General features: G+C 42.1%; 1 protein-coding gene across 2 annotated transcripts; it reads left to right on the forward strand.

Annotated features, from left to right (window-relative positions):
* Positions 1 to 319: 319 nt before the first annotated feature.
* On the forward strand, positions 320 to 20,907 carry LOC116046410 (cell division control protein 42 homolog). Of its 2 annotated transcripts, none has more exons than XM_035993225.1 (6): positions 320 to 436; positions 4,834 to 4,938; positions 17,545 to 17,617; positions 17,884 to 17,993; positions 19,119 to 19,316; positions 20,347 to 20,907. In XM_035993225.1, exons 2-6 carry the CDS (start codon positions 4,834 to 4,836, stop codon positions 20,434 to 20,436), a joined length of 576 nt encoding a protein of 191 aa, XP_035849118.1. In that variant the 5' UTR covers positions 320 to 436; the 3' UTR covers positions 20,437 to 20,907. The 2 variants fall into 2 exon arrangements, with proteins under 2 accessions (XP_035849118.1, XP_035849117.1); XM_035993224.1 differs by lacking the exon at positions 320 to 436 and adding an exon at positions 2,779 to 2,800.
* The last annotated feature ends 1,915 nt before the right edge of the window (positions 20,908 to 22,822 follow it).

A 22,822-nucleotide genomic window follows, 5' to 3' on the forward strand; every position in this document is an offset into this window, starting at 1 on the left:
CCCTGAAGAACAATTTCCAACGAAAAAATGTAATTCCTGCACACACTTGTCACTTGTCATAAAAAGAAGAAAACAAACTGTGGGGTATTGTTGATCTAGACCTATTCAAATAAATAATTAGTAAGTGTTACAGAGCTTTGAAGATTATTTTTTTCAGAAGCCTTTTTTTTAAGACAGAAGATTTAATAAAATACATGCAAAAGTTTGAAATTTTACAATTTAAAATTGTTTGTCTTTAGATTTGAGGAAATTAAGGAAAGCAGACATGACGTTACGGAAACAACAAATTAGGGTTCACATATTACATCCAGCGGAACATACCACACATACCACAAGTCATATTTCCGGTTTCCGCACTGGAGGAAAGGGAAGTTCACGGGAAGCACCTGAACGTAACACAACATTACCAGCACTCCAGCGGCTGAGAAGAGACAAGGTAGTAGCTGTCACTGTCTTTAAATGTGATTTACTGACGACAAACACTGAAATATCAGCAGAGGAACAGCGATATACTTGATACTGACTCTTTTTATTGTGAAAGCTGTGACTGTTAGCCTGCTGACAGCTAACTCTGCTAACCGGCAGCTGTCAAAACAAACGATTTCCTTTAACGTTAAAGCTAACTCTGCTAGCTTGTGTTTCAGTTAACCGTTAACGTTAAATCTCTGCTGAAAAGTTACCGGTGTGTGTTTGTGTGTGCGTGTGTAAACCAGAGCATCTATAAGGCAATGTGTCAATGAGTCAAAATACATGTAACCTTAGTCCCTGAAAAGTGTCGTCGTTATATTCATGTTAAACTCATTTGCAACATGCCTTTTTATTATGGGTGGGGGTCTTGGCGGATGTAAATGGAACGCAGCACGTTAGCCACCGACCTAACGTTAGTAGTTAGTTTAGCTAACGTAGGCTAGCTTCGCAGGAGTAAACTTTTCAACATTCAGTTGCTTATAAATGCAGTGAACAAGTAGTAACATGTAGCTAGCATGTCATAACTTTAACTATGTGCTGCTCGCCTGCGATACAGACGATAGTTAGGTTTTTTGTAAGTTCTTAACCACTGCTTTCTATGCGGAAGTGACTGAAAAGCAGTGAAATTAGATTGATATCACATCATTTATGGCTCAAAAACTTTAATTTGAATACTTTTTTAAGCCGTCTGTGGTTGGTTGATGGACTATACACTCTACTGTGTGATGTCTTAATAGTTGTCAACAAGCAGCAATATTGAAGGAATGACAGCGTTCGTTTTGTTTCTTAGTTAAGGCAGTAGTTAACTACCTCCAGAAAACTGATAAATTCCAATTGTGATCATTTATTTCATGTTTATTTTCACCATTACATATAAACTCAAAGGACCTGCCGTTTGCTTTCATTTCACATTTTGAAGATTTACTTTGTTTTCATAATCAATGCTTGTGGCTGTAACTGAGAGTAGACCTTTTTTCACGGCAGACATGTCATAGTAGGAAAAGTAAAGGTGTATTCAAAACCATGAATGATGGCTGCATTCCACTTAGGAGAGGCCCTGGTATTGTGCATGCTGACTCACTGAAATAGCTTACTGGGACACTTAATGGAATTGAGTTATCAATTTCATCTGTGCTTTTCCTACTATGACAAGTCAAAATGTCTGCTGTGAAAAAGGTCCATTAGGGCGGAAGTTTGAGTGACAGAAAATGAATCGGCAACTATTCTTTGATATTTGCGTAATTGCTAACATTCTCAGGTTACAGCTTCTCAAACATATTAAATAGCAGGTTTTTCTCTCTAAACTAAAATGTATTTGCTTTTTTATATAGATAGTCTTTCCCCATGAGAGAAATGCCATTTGTCTGCAGCTCATTCTATTAAAATAAATCGTGAGAATATTGTGCCATGAACTTAAACTTGTGTATATCGAATCGTGAGTTGAGTGTATCGTTACATCCCTACCGATCAATTCGTCAACCGGCCTAATCTTTTCAGAAGCAAGCCCTCCGGTAACTTCTGTTTTTAAAGAAGCAGCAACTTGATGCAGATTACAGCGTGTACAAGAAGAAACAATAGTGCATTTAAAAGACTTGTTTGCCGCTAATGGCTGCATTCTCCAGAAATGTCTGCGTGTGTTTGTGACATATCTCGGAGGAGGAATGAATTCTGCAGACTTAACTGGTGTCATCGTCCCTGCAGATGACCAGTTAACGTGTCCCTGACTCATCAGAGTTCAGCTGAGTGCTGCCACTGCCAAAAGGCCCAAACAAAGAGCCAGTGATGAAGTGGCAGCCCATACCCCTTTACCATTGTCCCCCTTAATGAAGCGCCAGCCTGGGTATGGTAGCTGAGTCTGAGTGGTCACAGGATCTCCAGCCAGTGTGTACTTAACACTGTGTTACACTGACTACGTTTACGTGCACGTAATATTCCGTTTTTTTGCCCTTATTCCAAAAAAGACAGTATTCACACTAAGCTGTTTACATGGCTAATGAAAGTGAATATTCCACTAATATTCCCGTTTACATGCAGCCGTGCAAAATATATATATATATTTTTTTAAGTTTTCCTGTGGTGGCGGACTTGTTGGAGAGTGCGAACACAGCCTCCCTCTTTCATTCCTTTAACCACTTTCTTAAAAAGGTCGGCCTTGCGATGTTTGCGCATATCCAAAAACCTGTTGATATCCAAGTCTTTGATAATGTTTAAACATAGCTGTGTTTCTCCTCCTTTTCTTTTGGCCATGCATCTCTACTTTCAAACTGTCGGGTGGTCGGTTTGTGTACAACAACCATAGCAACGCACAGAGCTGACCGCAAGCCGGAAACAGGCAAGAGGCCGAAAACTGTCACAAACTGCGGTAGAAACCCTGACTGAGACGCATATTCCGAATGCTCTGTACGCATGTCGAAAGAATGCCTCTTAAACCAGAATAATACCGGCATATCACACGTGTCTCAATCAGAAAATGCTATATTAGGAATAAAAGGCCTAATTCTGAATATCCAAACGGAATATGCTGTTGACGTGACCCCTAACAAATTCAGATTATTGTCACATTCAGAATAATGGTGGAATATGCTTGTGTGTGTGTGCACACGTAAAACATACTCATTGTTTCTGTCTCACACTTGGTCTGCTTACTGATGCTTGGCGTGGCATCCCATTCAACCTGCCACCTGATACAAACAGCCTGAAGGCTGCTTACATGCAGCTGATGCATATGATCCAGGAAATACTAAACATGCTCAACAAAGTTTCCCAAGTGGACAAGTCTTCAAATTAACATGTCTTGCCCGACCAAGAGACCAAAACCCCAAAAGAAAACATCATCTGTGATGAGTGTTTAGGATTTGGATTTCAAGGTGTATGGAATACGTTCCCAGCTATAAAAGGAAACCATGGATACACTTTTCAAGTGTAAAAAGAACAAAGATTTTGATGCATTTTTAAAAAAAATTTTTTTATCACATTTGCTCCCTGGATCCACGCACACATCTTGTCTACTGTACCTTGACTACTTCTTTATATTACACTAGTTGACATGGCCGCTGTATGTTACACTTTACTTATTTAGTCTCACAAACTGCTGAAAATTTAAAGGAACACACCGACTTATTGGGACTTTAGCTTATTCACCGTAACCCCCAGAGTAAGACAAGTCGATACTTAACCTTCTCGTGTCCGTGCGTGTTGTAACGCTGTCTGACGGTTCCACCGGTAGCTTAGCCTAGGCTTGCTGCAAAGCAAATCACTCCGCCCAAGTAGCAGAGCTTCGCCTTTCTGAGAATATAGTTCCCGGTTTGTTTACGGTTAGAAGATGGCTGTGTCTCACGTGACGTTGTTTTTTGTACACGCTGTGACTATACAAATCACAACGTGTAAATAGGAAAATGTTGGCGTTACTTTGTCACTTATTCGGAGCAGTAGGCTAGTTGGAGCCAGTAACCTGCAGGTTCTGTGCTAGGCTAAGCTACCGGTGGAACCGTCAGACAGCGTTACAACACGCGCGGACACGAGAAGGGTATGTATCGACTTGTCTTACTCTGGGGGTTACGGTGAATAAGCTAAAGTCCCAATAAGTCGCCGTGTTCCTTTTTAAGAAAAAAATCTGAGTATTGAATTTGTCTAGATCTATGCGGAACTAAAAAATCATGAATCTCTTTGCATTTGTGAAGCTGTGCCATTGAAATGAATTGGTGTTTATTATTGGTCCACTCATATTGGTATGGGGGATTTACAGTGACAAGGTTGGATTGTTTAACCCTTTCAGAGGGAATTTGTGTGAGTTATATTACGCTCACATACATGTTCAGGGTTCATCAATAAGGGTTGCCATGATGGCCCTGGGCAAGTAAAACGCCACGTAGGGCAAGTAAATAGAATGACCTGCCGGCCCGTTCGCCCGCCATCGTATCATAATCATTTGATTTGAATGTGCCGTTGGCCAGTCAAGAATTGCGTTGGCGCTTGATGCTTTTGACGGGGTTTTTTTTCAACATTTCTTTTACACTTTTGATGCTTACTTGTTTTCGATGTTTTTTGTATAGGGGCCAGTAAAAATTTACTTCGGGCAGGTACCTTTTTTTTTTTTTTTTTTTTTTTTTTCTTTTTTTTTTTCACTTGCCCATCCGGACAAGTGAAAAAGAATCGTAGCGTTGAACCCTGAATGTTTGAAATTTAAAAAGCGCCATGTTTCAGTCACTGTGTGGACGTGTTTTGTCTCTTTTCTCCCCGAATTAGAGGATTAGACGTCGTTCCAGTGATCTTGTCAATACGGGTCAGGGTTAGTAATGATAAGACTTTTCACCGGTCGCTCTTCTCTCCTTAATTCCCTGCCTTCCTCCTCCTCCTCCTCTTTAGATGCAGACTATAAAGTGTGTGGTGGTTGGTGATGGTGCGGTGGGAAAGACTTGCCTGCTCATCTCCTACACCACCAACAAGTTTCCCTCTGAATACGTCCCCACGGTGAGTAGCTTTTTTTTTTTTTCTTCAAAACCAGGGTTTTTTAGGCCTAACAATTTGAATTTTGAAATTTTAGGCAAATTGTTAGGCCTAAAAAAAGTCTTAAATTCGCTGAAGTGTTGTGTTCTAGGTCCTAAATAATTGTAAACAGGTCTTAAATGTTCCTTCGTCCATGTGACACTGCCTCTAATGCTCACTGAAATGTTTTTTTTTAATTTATTCTGTGGTAGTTCTTTCTTTCGCTCGTCCAAATATAATTTGCTATTTATGCACAGATCATCATTACTCCGTGTCGCTTTTATTCCATTTTAATAATGTTTTTTACGTTGCAAGTGCTTGTGTATTTCGTTGCACTTTTATGTCGTGATATAGGCCTTGCATTTCATTCATAAAGGCCTTAAAAAGGTCTTAAAAAGTCTAAAATTTGACTTGTTGAAACCTGCGGAAACCCTGAAAACACGAAACTAATCGACTAACACTGAAAGTGACAGTCTGCAAACCAGCAGCAGCAAGGTGCTTCCACTTACTGTTCTTCTCGTACAGTCGCTGCCGCTGTGGCTCTTTCCTGTCACACAGGAAGTGATACTTGTTTACAGGTTGTGTGGATTGAGCCGACATTAAGGTTGTTTACATGAACAGTGATCTGTCAGTAAAAAGGCTTCAAATCCCAATACATACACTGCTGTGTTTTCATGTGTCCTTTTTCAATAGGGGGTTTCGCACTTTTGGTTTACTTTGAAATAGGCCTGGGCGATATGGAGAAAATCAGATGTGGCGATATTCTCGTCCTAATACCTCGATGTCGACATTGTGGCGATATTATTGGGTTGACAATTGGTGCTTTAACAAAATATCTTCACAATGAGATTTAAGATAAATAATCTTCAGTAATGTAGATATAATGACTAAGTGGGTAAAGGTAAAAATAATAGAACTAGAGCTAGAACAGTCTGGTAAGTTCAGAAAATGACATCACTTTACTGTAATGCAGCCTTTAAAACCAGGAAAAGACAACACTTAAGCCATTTACGATATTACGATTTCCAAAATCTAAGACGATATCTAGTCTCATATCACGATATCAATATAATATTGAGATATTGCCCAGCCCTACTTTGAAATACATTGTTTGGATAATCCTGTTAAACTGATCACTTGCTTACAACGTGTTTAACTGCCTGACTGCGTGCGTTCATTACAGCAACGCTGCCATCCAACACGGTGGAAATAAAACCCCACTTTGTCATCAACTTTAAAAATGTAACATGAAAGGAATAGTTTGACATTTTGAGAAAAATACGCTTATTCAAGAGTGCCAAATGAGGATTGATACCACTCTCATGTCTGTCATTTCACTAACGCTGTGCAATTAGGCTAATCGAATTTTGATCTCGATTTTTGCTCCCAACGATCACAAAAACAACGTATTCCAGAAAAACGATTACATTTTGCAAGTAAACTCTTATTTTTGTCTGGTGTTCTGAAGTGGAATCTAAAAAAGGGAAAAGTATTACAGGGAAATTTACACTTCAATTGTGTTTTCACTGTTGATTTAACAGTTTTACTGGGGGTTTTTTTTAAGTTCAATAAATGCAACATATTTCCAAACGTCAATGAGTATGAAATAATCGAGATTTCAATATTGAGATTTCAATATTGACCAAAATAGTTGTGATTTTTATAGACACTACATCCAGGAGGTGGTTAGCTTAGCTTGCTTTTTGGATGGATTGTTATTGTTACGCTTTGGCGACATTGAACGTGTGACGTGTGCGGAGCGTTCGCGGAACGTATGAATGTATGTTTTAACCGGCTACACCTGCTGCGCACACACGGCGTAGGATTGTGTGAGTCACAGGCGAGACGGAGAGCTTTTTGCTCTGGGATTGTTGTTGTCGTGTCTTCGGTGTTTTTGGTGCACAGCGCTGTGAAAACATCAATCTACCGTCGGCCGTTATCAGAGGACGCAGGTGAGGGAAACGAGAAATAAAAACAGAAACTCTCAAAACGAAACTGCCAACGCGCTCATTGACACTCGTTAAGTTGTTTCCTGTATATCGGTAGTTTTATTTAAAAGAATTATAGACTCTTGATCTATTTCTGTGTAAAAGGGCCGCACACTAGAGTTCGGATCGGGCCGCATTTTTCTGTCTGAGCCCGGCCCGCGTCCGACAGAGCAGTAACCGAACCCGGCCTGAGCCCAACAGGCATTAAGATATTTATGTCCGAGCTCGACACAGTTAAAATCTCGTTTTTTCGGGAATGTCAACAGATGAGCGCATCAGCGCACACGGGGCAACAAGCGCACGTTAACACAGGCGCGCACCTACATAATAAGCTTGTTCAATGCCTTATCGCGCTGATGTGACTGAGCCCGACCCGAACCCGAACATAATTTCTAAATATCTGTCCGAACCGGGTTCGGGTATCCATCCTCTACCGCACACACCTCACTAACCCGCTGCTCTTGTGCCCGGTGACTAGGGCTGCATGATATGAGGAAAATATGCGATACGCGATAACGTTGTTGAATATCGCGATAACAATATTCCTTGCGATAAATTAACAGATATTAAAATGTACTCAGTTCTGCCTTTCTGTTGCTTTCGGTATTCTTCTAAAATACAACAAATTGCTTGTCGAATTTAAAACAAATAAAGGGAAATCATTTCTAGCATTCTTTTATTGAACAAATTGAACATTGAATTGACAATAACAGGCCCCACAAAAAAAGAACGACAGTTACACTTTAAAGTGCTGTTGTCTACTGATATTGTCTTTCAGCTAACATAAAAAAAGCCAGTTGATATCGCGATGACGATAAAAAAAACGATTTATTGTGCAGCCCTACCATGACGGCAGTTTCATTGATTATAGTGGAAGCGTAGTGTTGAAACACGTGCAATAGGGCTGGGCGATAGGGAGAAAATCAAATATCACGATATTTTTGACCGAATACCTCTATCGATACCGCAACAATATTGTAGTGTTGACTATTGGTGCTTTCACAAAATATTTACACAATGAGATTTTTGATAAATAATCATCAGTAATGTGGATATAAGGACTAAGTGGGTAAAAGTAAATAGTAGAACAGTTACAACAGTCTGGTAAGTTCAGAAAATGACATCACTCTACTGTAATGCAGCCTTTAAAACCAGGAAAAGACAACACTTTTGATATCGATATAATATCAATATATTGCCCAGCTCTAGCGTGCAGTGTAGCCAGCCCGTTGGGATTGCAATTCTCAGAGTGTGTGTGTGTGTGTGTGTGTGTGTGTGTGTGTGTGTGTGTGTGTGTGTGTGTGTAAATGTATGTGCGTGATTGCTTATTTTCATGTAGCTGCGAGTTGACATATTTGAGATTCTCTGGGGTCCGTCTCCCTACACTTCCTGTTTAGGTTTGTTGACTTTTAACTGTCATGCTGAAGCATCACGACGAGGAAGCGGCCTCTCGGGCTCTGCAGATACAAAATGTGGTCGCCTCAGCTCGACTGATCCTGCAAACTCTTGACTTTTCGGTCGGACCGTTTTCGAAAACAGCTGAGTGACTGTTGACAGGCAGGACTGTCCTGCTGGAAATATCTTAAACGTCCCTAATTGATGGGCAGCTCCAGCTGACTGCTGACTGCAATTTGTTGAGTAATTCTCTCCTGTTTTCGATCGGTATCCCATCCCACCGTCTGTCTCTCTCTCTCTCTCTCTCTCTGTCTGTCTGTCTGTCTGTCTGTCTGTCTGTCTGTCTGTCTGTCTGTCTGTCTGTCTCTCTCTCTCTCTCTCTCTCTCTCTCTCTCTCTCTCTCTCTCTCTCTCTCTCTCTCTCTCTGTCTGTCTGTCTCTGTCACAGTTTGATCAGAGGATTGCAGAACCAACAGTGCTGACTCAGCTTTATCTTCCTCTTCCTGTCTGACTCTGTGTTTCTCACACCTCTTCTTCCCCCTCCCGCCCTCCCCCCATCATCGTTTTTAACAATTTGGTTTGAATATGTCAGTACCGTCCCATCACTTAGAATATGTTTCTTTTTCATTATGTATAATTGGATATATATATATATTTTTCTAAACCCATGCTTTGTGATTATATATATAATAATATATATATATATATATATATATATATATATATATATATATATATATATATATATATATATATACACAAGTTTCTATCATCTCTGTGTTTACCATTTTGTCATAATAATGACGAATAAAGTTGTAGTGTTTTGAGTCTTGTGAGTCTTTTGAGTAGAAAGGGATCAAGTTGTACTGTTTGAGAAAAAAGTTGAATATTTTTTGAGAATAAAGTTGTAATATTAGTGTAATAAAAGCCCAATACAATCATAACGTCACACATTAAATATAAAACCCTTTTCTTTTCCTCTTAAAACCAGACTTTTTTTCTTTTCTTGTAATATTAAAACTTTTCTCTCGTCATACCGACTATATTCCCATAATATTACAACTTATTTTTTGACTTTATTTTTAGTGGTCCTAATACTCGTACTTGTGGTAAGTAACCAATGGGAAATTCATCCATATGATAATAACAATAATATAAGGAATGATTGCGTACCTCCCACTCATCCAGGCTGCTAAACAGTTTGGTCAGTCAGAAACAGTGATGTCATTTGGTATTGCTTGTTGTCCCATTGTTTTTTTCACCCTTATCGGGTTTTTTTTTTACTGGCGTGTCACATTCTGTTCCTGCCAGTATATCCTGTTGTTGTTGTTGTTGTTAGCAGCAGCACTATCACTCTATGCCAAACACTAGTTTGATCCTAAACTTTTGAAACTAATAATCACATTTAATTACTTGATTCATTATCGTGCAGCCGTCATCTGTCAAGTTAGACGTGAAATGAAACCCTTTTAAATAGCAAAATTGGCATTTACGTAAATCTAATCATGGTTTTTCCCTGGCTTTGTGTAAAACGTACTGTAGGTGCGCGTATTTGGCGGGGGTTTTAAGGCCCTGACACACCAACCTGACGGCCGACCGTCGGCAGAGAAGGAGTCAGACTGATCAGTCGGCTCCCTGAGGTCCAAAAAGTGCCTCAAGAACACACCGAAGCGGCGCCGACTTTTGCGTACGTTCTGCGCGTGCGCGAGACGTAATTCAAAAAGTGAAAACCGGAAATGACAAACGCGTCACGTGGGTCTGGCTTCTCCAGCTGACCAATAATGTTTGAAATACGATCTCGTATTTTACTAAAATAGTTCACCGAAACGAGAAATAGGCCATGCAGTTGCTGAATCCGTCTTCATTTCAGATCGACAAAGGTCAGTTTAAAAGAGTTTCGTCAGATTTTGAGAGGCGTTAGTCACGCTCATCCTGCTCGCCATTTCCGGGTTAGCACTCCACCAATCAGATTGGTCATGGAGTCCGACTGCCCGCCCTCCGACCCAGCAAGTCAGGTCGGCCAAAATGTAGGCCGACGTCACGGAACACACCGAACAGATTCGAGTCACCGACCTCGCCAGACTGTCCGACAGCCGATTATCGGGTTGGTGTGTCAGGGACTTTAGGTGTCCTTCCTCACGAAAATGTCCGCATACATGTTGTCTCTTTATGGGATTTTGCGTCTCTTTGTAGTCGTGTTGTGTCTCTTTTTTGTCTTCCTTGGGGTAGTTTGGGGTCTCTGTGGTCATTTGACGTCTCTTTGTAGTTTGTCTCTGGACCCTGCTAATGTTTTTGCAACTGCTACTTCTTCTCTTCACCTTCAGTAGGAGAGCCATCACAGCAAACATGCACAAGCTTTCTGTTTCGTCTTCACTTCATTGTGTTTGTGTTGAGCATTTTTTCACATCAGCGCTTCGTCTCGTTTGAGCGGCTTCCTGTCAGTCAGCTGACTAACCACCACAATAAGAAAAATCAGGAGGGAGGAAGTCTCCTCCAGGAAATAATCCCTCAGAAACATGTCTCCTTATCAGATTTGAATGTCACGTACATAACAATTACTGTAATCTGGAGTGCCTTTTGTTAGGGAGTTAAGTTCAGAGCTGCATCGATCGATTAGTTGTCAACGATTAAATTAATCACCAACTATTTGGATTAATCTGTTTTGAGTCACTTGTTATGAAAAAGACTGAAACATCTCTGATTCTTAAATGTGAATATTTTCTAGTTTCTTCACTCCTCTGTGACAGTAAACTGAATATCTCTTTGAGTTGTGGACATCTTTCACCATTTTCTGACAGTTTAAAGCCCAAACAACTATTCGATCAGTGGAGAAACTAATCTAACAGATGAATCGACAATGAAAATAATCGTTAGTTATCAAGCTGAGGTTTGGTACTGTATAAAATCTAAATGCAGCATGCGCAGTAAGCACCAGAACTGGCCACTTCTCCATGTAGCTGCAGCTCTCTTCCACAGTAGCAGCGTGTTGTGATCAGGCTGTTTCTAGCAGCTTCTGCAGTCTGAGCTCCGTCCTAACACATTATCATCACAAGTGTGTGTGTGTGTGTGTGTGTGTGTGTGTGTGTGTGTGTGTGTGTGTGTGTGAACGAACAATGACCATGTGTGTTTGTATTTTATTGAAATATGTTAGTCTCCATGGCTTCGTGGCTTGTCTCATCATATCACTGCGTTTCTGTCTGAACCTGAACTGACGTGTGTGTTTGTGTGTGTGTGTGTGTGTCTGTGTGTGTGTGTGTGTGTGTGTGTGTCTGTGTGTGCTTGTTTTACTATATTCGTGGGGTCCAAAAACCGGGGAATACAGTATACTTGTAGGGTCTGCACAGCCTTGTGGGGCCCAAAATGCTGGACCCCACAAGGTTAAAGGGCTGTTTAAGGGTTAAGACTTGGTTTTAGGATTAGGGTTAGAATTAGGTAAGGGTTAAGGTTAGGCATTTAGTAGTGATGGTTAAGGTTAGGGTAAGGGGCTAGGGAATGCATTATGTCAATGACGGGTCCCCACAAAGATAGTGAAACAAGTGTGTGTGTGTGTGTGTGTGTGTGTGTGTGTGTGTGTGTGTGTGTGTGTGTGTGTGTGTGTGTGTGTGTGTGTGTGACGTGTGTGTGTGTCACACCTTAAACTGTTGTCAATCTGTATGAGGTTGCCTCTCAATTCTGGAAAAACAAAACAGGTAACATCAGATTGTTACCGAGCAACTAGATCAAAACAACAACAATTCTCTGTCAGCAGCCTCTCCCCTGTAGTTAGGCTGGCCTGGGGTTAGACTAAAACGGTAAAACCAACATACCCAGTCCAACACAAACTAATGAAAACTCAAAGTATCACTATTAAAAAAAAAAAATAACTTCAACAATACTGCTTTGTCATTTGGTCTAATTTAGACTTGAGAAATGTTTTGTGACGCCGGTTCCTTTTGTTCTAAAACAGGAAATAGGCCAGAAAGAGTCAAAGCCAAATATCTCGCTGCCTTTTTTTTTGTCAGGACAGCTTAAGATGCATAATACACACAATACTATGTATATAACTATATGTATATTATGGTCTGATCAAAGTATACAGGATGTTATCGTTTGAAAATTAGTTTAAAAGAGAGCTAGGGGAAAACAAGAAATTGACTGACATGAATATCATGTCTGAACGGATGAAGTGAAAGGAAATGGCATTTTTTTTTTCCAACCTGTTTCTCCGATTTTTGCTCGTTTAATCACAAATATTAAAAAGTTGTATTTAAGATTTAAAACGTATGTTTTCAAGAGCTTCAGAGTCATGCTCATATCTGTACAAAAGAGATGGTGTTCCAGTACCAATACCAAACATTAGTTTGTTACTTTGAGATATATATAAACATATTTTCTTTTTACAAATGTTGAACGCAAACTTTGCAGTAGTACAGTTGTCTAAAATCAGTTTTAAATCAGACATTTGTTGTCGTCGTTTCATGAAACTTTTTAATTTGAGTCACATTGGTTTTGGTTTAGTCAAGAAATAAAGCCAACAAAGGTGCGTACGAATCCACTTTTGCTAGTTTGACGGCAGAAAAAAGGGTCCGTGCGCCAGGCGCATGGTTCAAAAGGGTTGTACTTAGTGTCTTCATTAATCAGAGGGGTGTTGTTGGGTGTAACATGCAATAAACCAATCAGAGTGTCACCTCCCATTCCCTTTAAAAGCCAGGTGCGTTTGGACCTTGGCGCATTGCTGTTACTGTATGATGGCGATGATTTGCTGCTTAATATTTAAATTTTTAATCTTCTGCATGCTTGTGTGCTGCTGTGCGTCCCTGTGTGTGTAACAAGCATAGTGTGCACGCACTGTGCATAAGCCTAGGTGCATTTTACTAATTTGCTGTTAAAATAGCTAAATGTTAGTTAAAATGCTGCGTTATTGACTTTGGACCAGGTTTCTGTTGGTCAATGGCACGATCACTTCCCGCTGCCTCAAGATAGCAATACGCCCAGAATGCACCTGAACACACCTCCCTGTAAGACCAGCAGGCCCATGGGCGCACAGATGACCGCAGGTGCATTTGCTATTTAAACGACGCGGGCGCTGGATGGGAAATTGACAACTGCGTCGGTCTTAAACTAGCACAGACACTTGCATCGGGCTTTGCGCTGCGCTGTGCCGGGTGCAAGATAGGGCCCAAAGCCTTTTTAATCTTTTTTTGTGTGAAATTTGAATAATTTTATAATAGTATATGCAATATTTGTATGCACTAAATACAGCTATTTAAAACTGTCTTGCATTTTTGTTTTTAAATGTTACTTTTTATTCCGTTTTCTTTTGTTTTTGTTGTGAAAAAGTTGTCAATTCATATTTTTTGCTATTTTTTTTATCAACAAAATAGACACAGATTTGATCGACAGTCACATCTCAGGCAGCACTGATACAGTATTGAGGTTTGAATGCAGCCCTAGACGTAGGAGACATCGTGCGAAAGCCTTCCCAGTCACCTGCTGTGAGCCTGCCTGTTTAAATAAAGACCAAACAGATGCAGGAGTAAAGCTAGCTGGAATCCATGTTTGTAATACTCGGTGTAGCTTCCTCTGCTACAGGCTACATCCTCCAGTTTATCTGGAGCCTGTCTGTGCATACAGAGCTTCATTAAAAAAAAAAAAAACGTGTCTGCAGGCTACAGCAGGTTGACGTGTTGAAGCCGTGCCGTGAATTCAAACAGGCGCATAGCGGCTATAAAACACTCCCTGCTTCAGCTGACTTCCGATCTCACACAGAGCTGGGAGGTTTGCAGTCACGCTGGGACGTTGGCAGCCTAAAGCTAAAACGAGAGTGGTGACATGGGAGGCCTGTTCACCTGAACAGCAGCAAAACAAGACTCCCTTTACGGTTTCCATCAGTTTGACATGTTTAAAGTAACACGGTTCCTCTAAGCATTGAGCAATAAGGATGGTAAGGATGTACATGCACACAAAATGTTTTAAATCCAAGCAAGATAATTAATCATTTTATTGACTTTGATTTGTTCAAGGCCCAGTAAACCTACCATACGGTACGTGATTATTTCACATGATTTCTGGTTTGATGAAGACACGGCCTTGTTGTCAACAGGTTATTTCAATTACTTCCTCCTGCATAACCCATCATAAGGCTAAAGCGTGATTTACGGTCGTGCGGAGGCTCCACGCAGAGCTTTCGCCGTAGCCTACGGAAGTGGCCTGAAGTTTATTCTTGTGCATTGGTGTGTGCTTCGATCTCAGCAGGGGGTGTGTGTGTGCGCGCGTGTGTGTGCGCGCGTGTGTGTGCACGTGTATATACTCTAGAGTCATAGTGAGAGAAACAAATGGCGCTTACCCACTGCTGGTACCAGCTCGACTCGGCCGCGGTGTCCCGTCCTCCTTTTTCCACTGCAGATTTAGTACCGCCTCATGCGTGAGGCGAGCGTGGCTGGTCGTCATAGCAACGCAGCAGGAAACTGCCGTGACCTAACGCGTCACACACACAGAACGTCGAAGGTGTGTTGTTTTTGACTCTCGGCATGTGGCTGTTGCCGCAGCCAGAAGACAAATTTAGTTTCAAAAGAAGCTGGAGGTAGCAAATAAAAAAACACAGCTGGCTAAACTATTTAAAAATGGCGGGTTTGTTCAGGACACCCCCGTCTGTCGCTAGCAAAGATGACGCAGTGATTAGTGACGATTCTCTCCGACCAATCAGTAGTCTGCAGGTTTTCACGTCACCTTTTTGGTATCGCCTCAGCTCGCTTGGAACCTCGACGGAGGTGATACTAAAAAAAAGTACCTGTTAGCAGGTACCAGGGACTTTTTTTCATAATGGAAAACCCAAAAAGTAGAGTAGAGTCGAGCAGGTACCATGTAATGGAAAAATGTCAAAAGTGTCTCCCCTGTGCTTTCTGACCATGGTGGGTAATCTGTAGCAGGAAAAGTTAACCCTCTCCTTGATTTCATCTTGTTTTTGGAGAAGGAGAACCAGAGAATGAGTAGGGGGGGAATGCAACGCTACTAAGCGTCGCCGCGACATGTAGTTACATTTTTCGAGAGGTGCACGTCAGGCTACGGCGTAGGGTCCAGCGTAGGTTTGTGTCTCCACGTACCTACGTACATAGCCACCGTGTAGATTTTACGCATAAGTATAAATCAAGCTTTAGGCGCACCACTAAAGCCGTTTTTGGGCAGCAGCAAAGCCGAATGAATATGAAATCTTTGTGAGCATCAAAACTAACTAAATGACTTGATTAAATGACTCTGATCTAATGATTGTAGTCGGTCCCAGTGGATTTCTTTAGCAAGTTTTTGCCTGCTGCCTTTCCAACGTTTTAGACGCAGGTATGGTAATGAAGATGGATCCTGTTCCAGACCTCTGACTTGCCACCCATGTAGCTCATTTGTTCAGAGAATAGGTCTGACGTCTAATAACTGTTGTTTCTCACCGTTGGTGAATTAATTGACCCTATAATCAGAGCTTTGTTTGTGGGATTAAGACAATGCGTCATCTTCCTGTGCCAGAGCCAGAAACACAGCTGTATAAGTCGTTCCAAGTCGACTTACAGAAATAACGTCTGACTAAGGTCGATGACCACAACGTGGTATTTCTTTTTTTTTTTTAAGATATTTTTTGGGGGGCTTTTCCCTTTATTTGTAGTGACAGTGGATAGGAAGGAAAGGTGGGAGAGAGATTGGGGAAGACACGCAGCAAAGGGCCGCAGGTGGGATTCGAACCCGGGCCGCTGCAAAGGCCTCAGCCTACATGGGGCGCACGCTCTTAGTGGGTGAGCTAGAGGCCGCCCCCAACGTGGTATTTCTAATGAACTCGGTACAGTATTTACTGACTGTGTGCAGGAATTTATTTCCGATTTCTAGCATTTGTCTCGACTTGAAATCCTCCAACTTGAAGAAAAAATGTCTGACTGATTGAATGCAGTAAATTGAAAAGGCACCTCATTCGGATTATCAGGCTAATGAAGATGCAGATTTGATCAACTTCTTGATTCGCACAGAATTAAGATCGCAGACGACCTCCGTAATTATTACAAATCAGTAGAGGTCCCCAGGTAATACTAGTCCTCTGCAAATAGGGCTTTAGTATCTCAAGATAATAAGTAACGTTCTCAAAATATACTAAGTCATTGTTGCGAGATTGTGTCATTATTTTAAGATACTAAGGCCTACAGGATCCTTCTTTTTTCATCACAAGGCAAAGTTTTGATCTTATTTTTTATTTTATTTTACTGGTGGAAATGGGCTTCCATACCGTTACGTGTGCAGGCTGGTGAAAAAAAACAATTTCATTGTACTGTAGAATACCCACTTTGTTGCTTTCCAGGCCAAATATTCTGCCCTTTTTACTACGTTGGTTGGGACACAAAGAGGAAACGTATTTCTAAAATCACTGAAAGGCCTGCAGTGATGTGAAACCTTTTTGTGTGTGTGTGTGTGTGTGTGTGTGTGTGTGTGTGTGTGTGTGTGTGTGTGTGTGTGTGTGTGTGTGTGTGTGTGTGTGTGTGTGTGTGTGTGTGTGTGTGTGTGTGTGTGTGTGTGTGTGTGTGTGTGTGTGTGTGTGTCCACTTGTACTTCCATCTTTGTGGGGACCAGTATGACTTTCAGACTTTGACAGAAAGGACTTGTTTTGAAAGTGAAGACCTTTTTTTGTCTGGTCCTCCCTTCTTCAAAAGGCTGTTTGGTCCCAGAATTAGTAGCAAGGAATGTTAGTGAGGGTCCTCCCAATGTGGGGTCCGGGGACCCCCAGGGGTCCTTGAGGGGATTCCAGGGGGTCCCCAGCAAAAAGGGGAATCCTTTTTTTTTTTTTTTTTTTCACTATAATTCCATCCATAAGTAACACAATGACATAATGTATGACTGATTGGTCATGGGGTTCATACACTTTCTGTAATAAAACATTAAAAAGCAAAACTCCTATCAGATGCGGGACCTTGGGACGAAATCTCATCAAATGGGGGGGGGGGGGGTCTGTGGTCTAATTTGTGTCAGTTTAGGGGACCTTTGACGTGAAAATGTTTGGGAACCACTGGTATAGAGCATGTGTCTGTCTCTTTTGTTGGACACTCACTTGCCTTTTTAAAGATGAGACGTATAGTTCCTGTTTTGTTTTTAAAGAATGTCTGAGATCATATGTCTTTTTTCACATGTTTACTTCCTTCCTCTGTGCTCCCTCCCTGTCTTTCTCCTATCATTCCTCTTTTCTCTCTCTCACCCTCCCTTAGGTTTTTGATAATTATGCAGTGACAGTGATGATCGGCGGCGAGCCATACACTCTAGGACTGTTTGACACTGCAGGTAAACAATAAAATACTGTGCATTACAAGGTGCAGCAACAGGAACAGTTGTAGGAACAATAGTATGTATAGCATTTGTAGAAAGCTGTGAGTTTAGTCTCCTGAAATGGGAGAGGAACGTTTTGATCTCCTTCATTGACAGCCGTCACGATTCCCTTGTTGCCGTTGCAGACGACCGTGGCTGTGCTTTAGCTTTACCTGCTACATGTTGTCCGTCGTGCGTGTCGTTTGCTGTTGATCCGAGTGCTTGTGTGTCTCCCCCTGCAGGTCAGGAGGACTACGACAGGCTGCGACCCCTCAGCTACCCTCAGACCGACGTCTTCCTCGTCTGTTTCTCTGTCGTATCGCCTTCCTCTTTTGAAAATGTCAGAGAGAAGGTGAGTTTGTGTGGTTGAGTCATTTAGTCAGTGTCGGTTTTGGCTTTTGGGTTTGAAACATAACCGACTAAACAAAAGGTTGTATGTAGATGCAGGGTAGGGCCCTATCTTGCACCCGGCACAGCACAGCGCAAAGCCCGACGCAAGTGTCTTTTGATATTTGTCCAGCGCCCACGCCGTTTAAATAGCAAATGCACCGGCGCCCATCTTTGCGCCCATGGGTGTGCTGGTGTTACAGGGAGGTGTGTTCGGGTGAATTCTTGGCCTATTGCTATCTTGAGGCAGTGGGAAGTGATCGCGCCATTGACCAACAAAAACCTGGTCTAAAGTCAATAACGCAGCATTTCATTGTTATTTTAACAGAGCATTAGTAAAATGCACCTAGGCTTATGCACAGCGCACGCACACTATGCTTGTTACACACACACACACACACACACACACACACACACAGGGACACAAACATGCAAAAGATTACAAATAAAAACTTTACGGTGCAAATCCGCCATCATAATAGCAATGCGCCAAGGTACAAACGCGCCTGGCTTTTAAAGGGAATGGGAGATGACACTCTGATTGGTTTATTGCATGTTACACCCAAAACAATGAAATTAATGAAGACACTAAGTACAACCCTTTTGAACCATGCGCACGGACCCTTTTTGTCCACCGTCAAACTAGCAAAAGTGGATTCGTACACGCCCTAAACGCACCTGCGCCAGGCGCTTCACGCCGTGCGCTTGGATCGTTAAAATAGGGCCCACAGTGTTTTTCAGAAGAAAACGGCAGACTTCACATGCAAAAGAGTTTAGATCTAATATAAAACTTCTTCTCTCATTTGTGGGTTTTTTTCCAACCTTAAAATGTCTATAACGTTCCAATAAAGGTATCCACTTTTGTTGACTTGGGATGGGGATTTAGTTGAGTATTTTTGACATCTAAACAACAGTCAAAGGAAAAGTGAAAACATGCATTGAACACAAAACTGTCATAGAGACAGATGTACTAATCATTTTTGTTCAACAAAGACAAACTTCACTGTGACTTTGTTCCCGACAGGTGTTAATCCAGACTCCCAGATGAAATGCCTCATCCTTCTTTGTCCGTGCGTCTCTCTCTTCACAGTGGGTGCCGGAGATTTCACACCACTGCCCGCGGACGCCCTTCCTGCTGGTCGGGACTCAGGTGGATCTGAGAGACGACAGCAACACTCTGGAGAAACTGGCCAAGAACAAACAGCGAGCTCTGACCTGTGAGAGCGGAGAGAAACTGGCCCGTGAGCTGAAGGCCGTCAAATATGTGGAGTGTTCAGCTCTCACGCAGGTACACCGAGAGGCAGTGTTGTAGTCAAGACCACCTAAACCGAGACCAAGTCATTACCGAGACCAGAGTGTATTGAGACCGAGACTTTGAGGGGTTGAGACCAAGACCAGACCAAACAACTGAAACTAGATCCCTGAAACATACAGTACATACACAACTAGCTAATGTTCGCTAAATCCCTTTTTGGGTGAGGGGTGAAGAGATTTCTGAAGAGTTTTGGTACAGAGGCAGATTGGTAACGTTAGGGCGTGGCAGTGCATCTTCTGCTACTTGGGCGGAGTGATTTGCTCAGTCACAGCACACGAGAAGCCCCGTGGTGAGGAGCAGAGAGTAACAGCGGGGCTTTTCAGGTGTTGCGCTAATCACTGCGCCCAAGTAGCAGAAGTAGCAGTGCTTTGCCTTCTGAGAATATAGTTCCCAGTATGTATACGGTTAGAAAATGGCTGGGTCTCATGTGACCTTGTTATTTGTACATGCTGTGACTATACAAATCACAACATGTAAATAGGAAAATGTTGGCGTTATTTTGTCACTTATTGGGAGCAGTAGGCTAGATGGAGCCGGTTACCTCCAGGATCTGTGCTAAGCTAGGCTAGCGGTGGGTGGGTCAGATAGAGTTACTACACGCACGGAGATGAGAAGGGTATGTATGGACTTATCTAACTCTGGGGGATACGGTGAATAAGCTAAAGTGCCAATAAGTCGGCGTGTTCCTTTTTAAAGAGATCGAAGCACACACAAACGCACAAGTATAAACTTCAGGCCACTTACGTAGGCTACGGCAAAAGCTCTGCGTGGAGCCTCCGCACGACCATAAATCACGCTTAAGTTGCATATTAAGTGCTGTCAGCTCCCTCTGTAGGTGATTTTTGTAGTACAATGGTTCTGGAGAAAGCTACAAGCAGCAATACAGGAGGCTAAGCAATCAGCCCGTTCCAAACAGGCATGTTTTGAACGGGCACTGCACTAGTAGCTACTAAGAGGAAAACGTAGCTTAACGGTGTTTCTCTCTTTTCTGTCTCTTTGTCAGAGAGGACTGAAGAACGTGTTTGACGAGGCCATCCTGGCAGCTCTGGAGCCTCCCGACAACAAACCCAAGAAGCGCTGCGTCCTGCTATAGATGCCACCAGACGGAGAAGGAGAAGGAGGAGGTGGAGGTGGAGGTGGAGGTGGACGGAGGGGAAGAGATGAACCCAGGCGGGAACAGAGGGAGGAGGGAGGGTGTGGAGGTGGACGAGGTAGAGACACATGTTTAAACAGTGCCTTCAGCCGTAGTGGCTTAATGTGGGTGTGGAGACGGGCTCTCGACAGGCTTTGTTTTCATCCTAGATACGTGTCGATTATAATATGACTAACACATGTGAACAACACTCCTCACTAACCAGGACACGGGGTTTTAATTAATTATAGGAGGAGGCAGGTTGAGCAATAGAGAGGGTTGCGCCTCAGACGCCTTAAGATACAAAACGGTGGATGGAGTCACGGTTACAGCTGAAACTGCCAACCGCCTTCTCAAAATGATGACATTTCTCAAAAGATTTCTGCTCTAGTCAAACGTTCAAGAATTGTATAAAATGTCTGAAAAAGATCACACTGCCGTCTTTCATTTATTGAAATTTCTGGTGAGGCTGAACTGCTGTGAATGTGCTTCCTGCGGCGGTTTGGAAAGTCTGGACATTGAAATTGAACTGACTGGTTACAATAAGTACGTTTACATGCACACTAATACTCCACTATTTTTCCGAATATGACAATATTCTGAATTTTATACGGGTCATGTCTACAGCATATTCCGTTTGGACATTCTGAATGAGGCCTTTTTCTGAATTTAGCATTTTCCGATTAAGACACGTGGTATATGCCAGTATTATTCGGGTTTTAGGAGCATTCGGAATATGCGTCTCAATCAGGGTTTTTTACCGCAGTTTGCGCCATTTTACGGCTTCCGTCAGCTCTGCGCGTTGCTATGGTTGTTGTAAACAAACCAGCCAGCCAACAGTTTCTAAGGCTACGGTAGAGATGCATGGCCAAAAGAAAAGCCCACATCTCTGGTTAGAAGGAGAAACACAGATCATTTTAAACATTACGAAAGACTTGGATATCAACAGGTTTACCACCTTTTCCAGAAGGTAAATGAAGGAATGAAAGGAATAAGGGCCTAAACGGGAATATTATGTGCATGTAAACGTAGTCAGTGTCCCACTTGCAACTGATAGAAATGTGTCTGAACTCACAGTATACTAATGGTTTGAAAGTGTTTATTTTAATCCAAAGCAGGTTGCATTTGGAAGAGCTAGTTACAAACTGCAAACTGCATTAGTAGTTAATAAGACCGATAACCGATATTTGGAACCAATATGCATTCATTACACTGAAAATGAAAATCTTCAAGTCAAAATTAAGATTTTGGAATGTTACAAACTCCAACACAAAACTTTGTTTAAATGCATTGAGCAATTATTTAATAAATGAGAAACTTTCAACATAACCCACAGTAAGAGATAGTCAGATAGTGCTGTGGGCGGGACATTGAGTCAGACTCAGTGGTGAGTAAAACCAAAGCAGAGGGATAGACACAGAGCTGGAACCGAGCCAAAGTAGCGCACGTTTTAATTAATAGACTTTATCGGTTATCAGGCAAATAAAACGCAGATACAGATCATCTGCAAACTGCCAAAAAAAGGGCCCGATAATCGGTCTATCCCTAGTTAAAACGGGGTCAGCCCTATATTCCCACAGCCCTATGTTCCCACATTTCTAAGAATTTCTTTTCACTGAAAATTAGGCCCTATGTTCCTACATTTCTAAGATTTTTCTTGAAATTAGGCCCTATGTTAGGGTTATGGTTACATTCCATCTGTAGTCCATTGCTACTGGATAATAGGTTGGGTGTAATTGGCTACCAAATTGGGAGAAAGGGGGATAAAATCTGATGCAAATTTATGAAAAAGGAAATGTGGGAACATGGGGCTTAATTTTGGAGAAAAAAATCTTAGAACTGTGGGAACATAGGGCTGTGGGAACATAGGCACGCTCCCGTTAAAACGTGACCCGGTTGGTGAGCAACATTCCCTGCAGCTCAGCGGACCATCAGGGGCTCAGCGCTCACGTTTCCCGGGAGAATCTGAGAGTGTTGTTGCTAAGACAACCACAAAAGTGGTGACTGTAACCTGACTTCATCCATATCAGTGGAAAGAGATTCAGATTGCTTATAGCAGAGTCGGTTGATTAGAGTTTCAGTTTTCAGTAGAGCTTTACTGGCTTCTGCTTGGCATTCTAACAGAGATATACACACACATGCATAGGATTGGCTACCGAAACCCGGTTCCACTACGGAACCGGTTCCTACGCAACCGGTAGGAATCGGACCAGATTAGAACGCAAATTTCGGTTCCTCATTTCGGTTCCACTTAATGTGTCGACTGAAATATTTTCCCTCTGTCGCTCCGAAACGGAGGTAAAAATATCACACTTTCTCTGTAGTCTACCGTTAGCGAGCTACCGTA

This window comes from Sander lucioperca, chromosome 16 (assembly GCF_008315115.2).
Source record: "Sander lucioperca isolate FBNREF2018 chromosome 16, SLUC_FBN_1.2, whole genome shotgun sequence".
NCBI lineage: Eukaryota > Metazoa > Chordata > Actinopteri > Perciformes > Percidae > Sander > Sander lucioperca.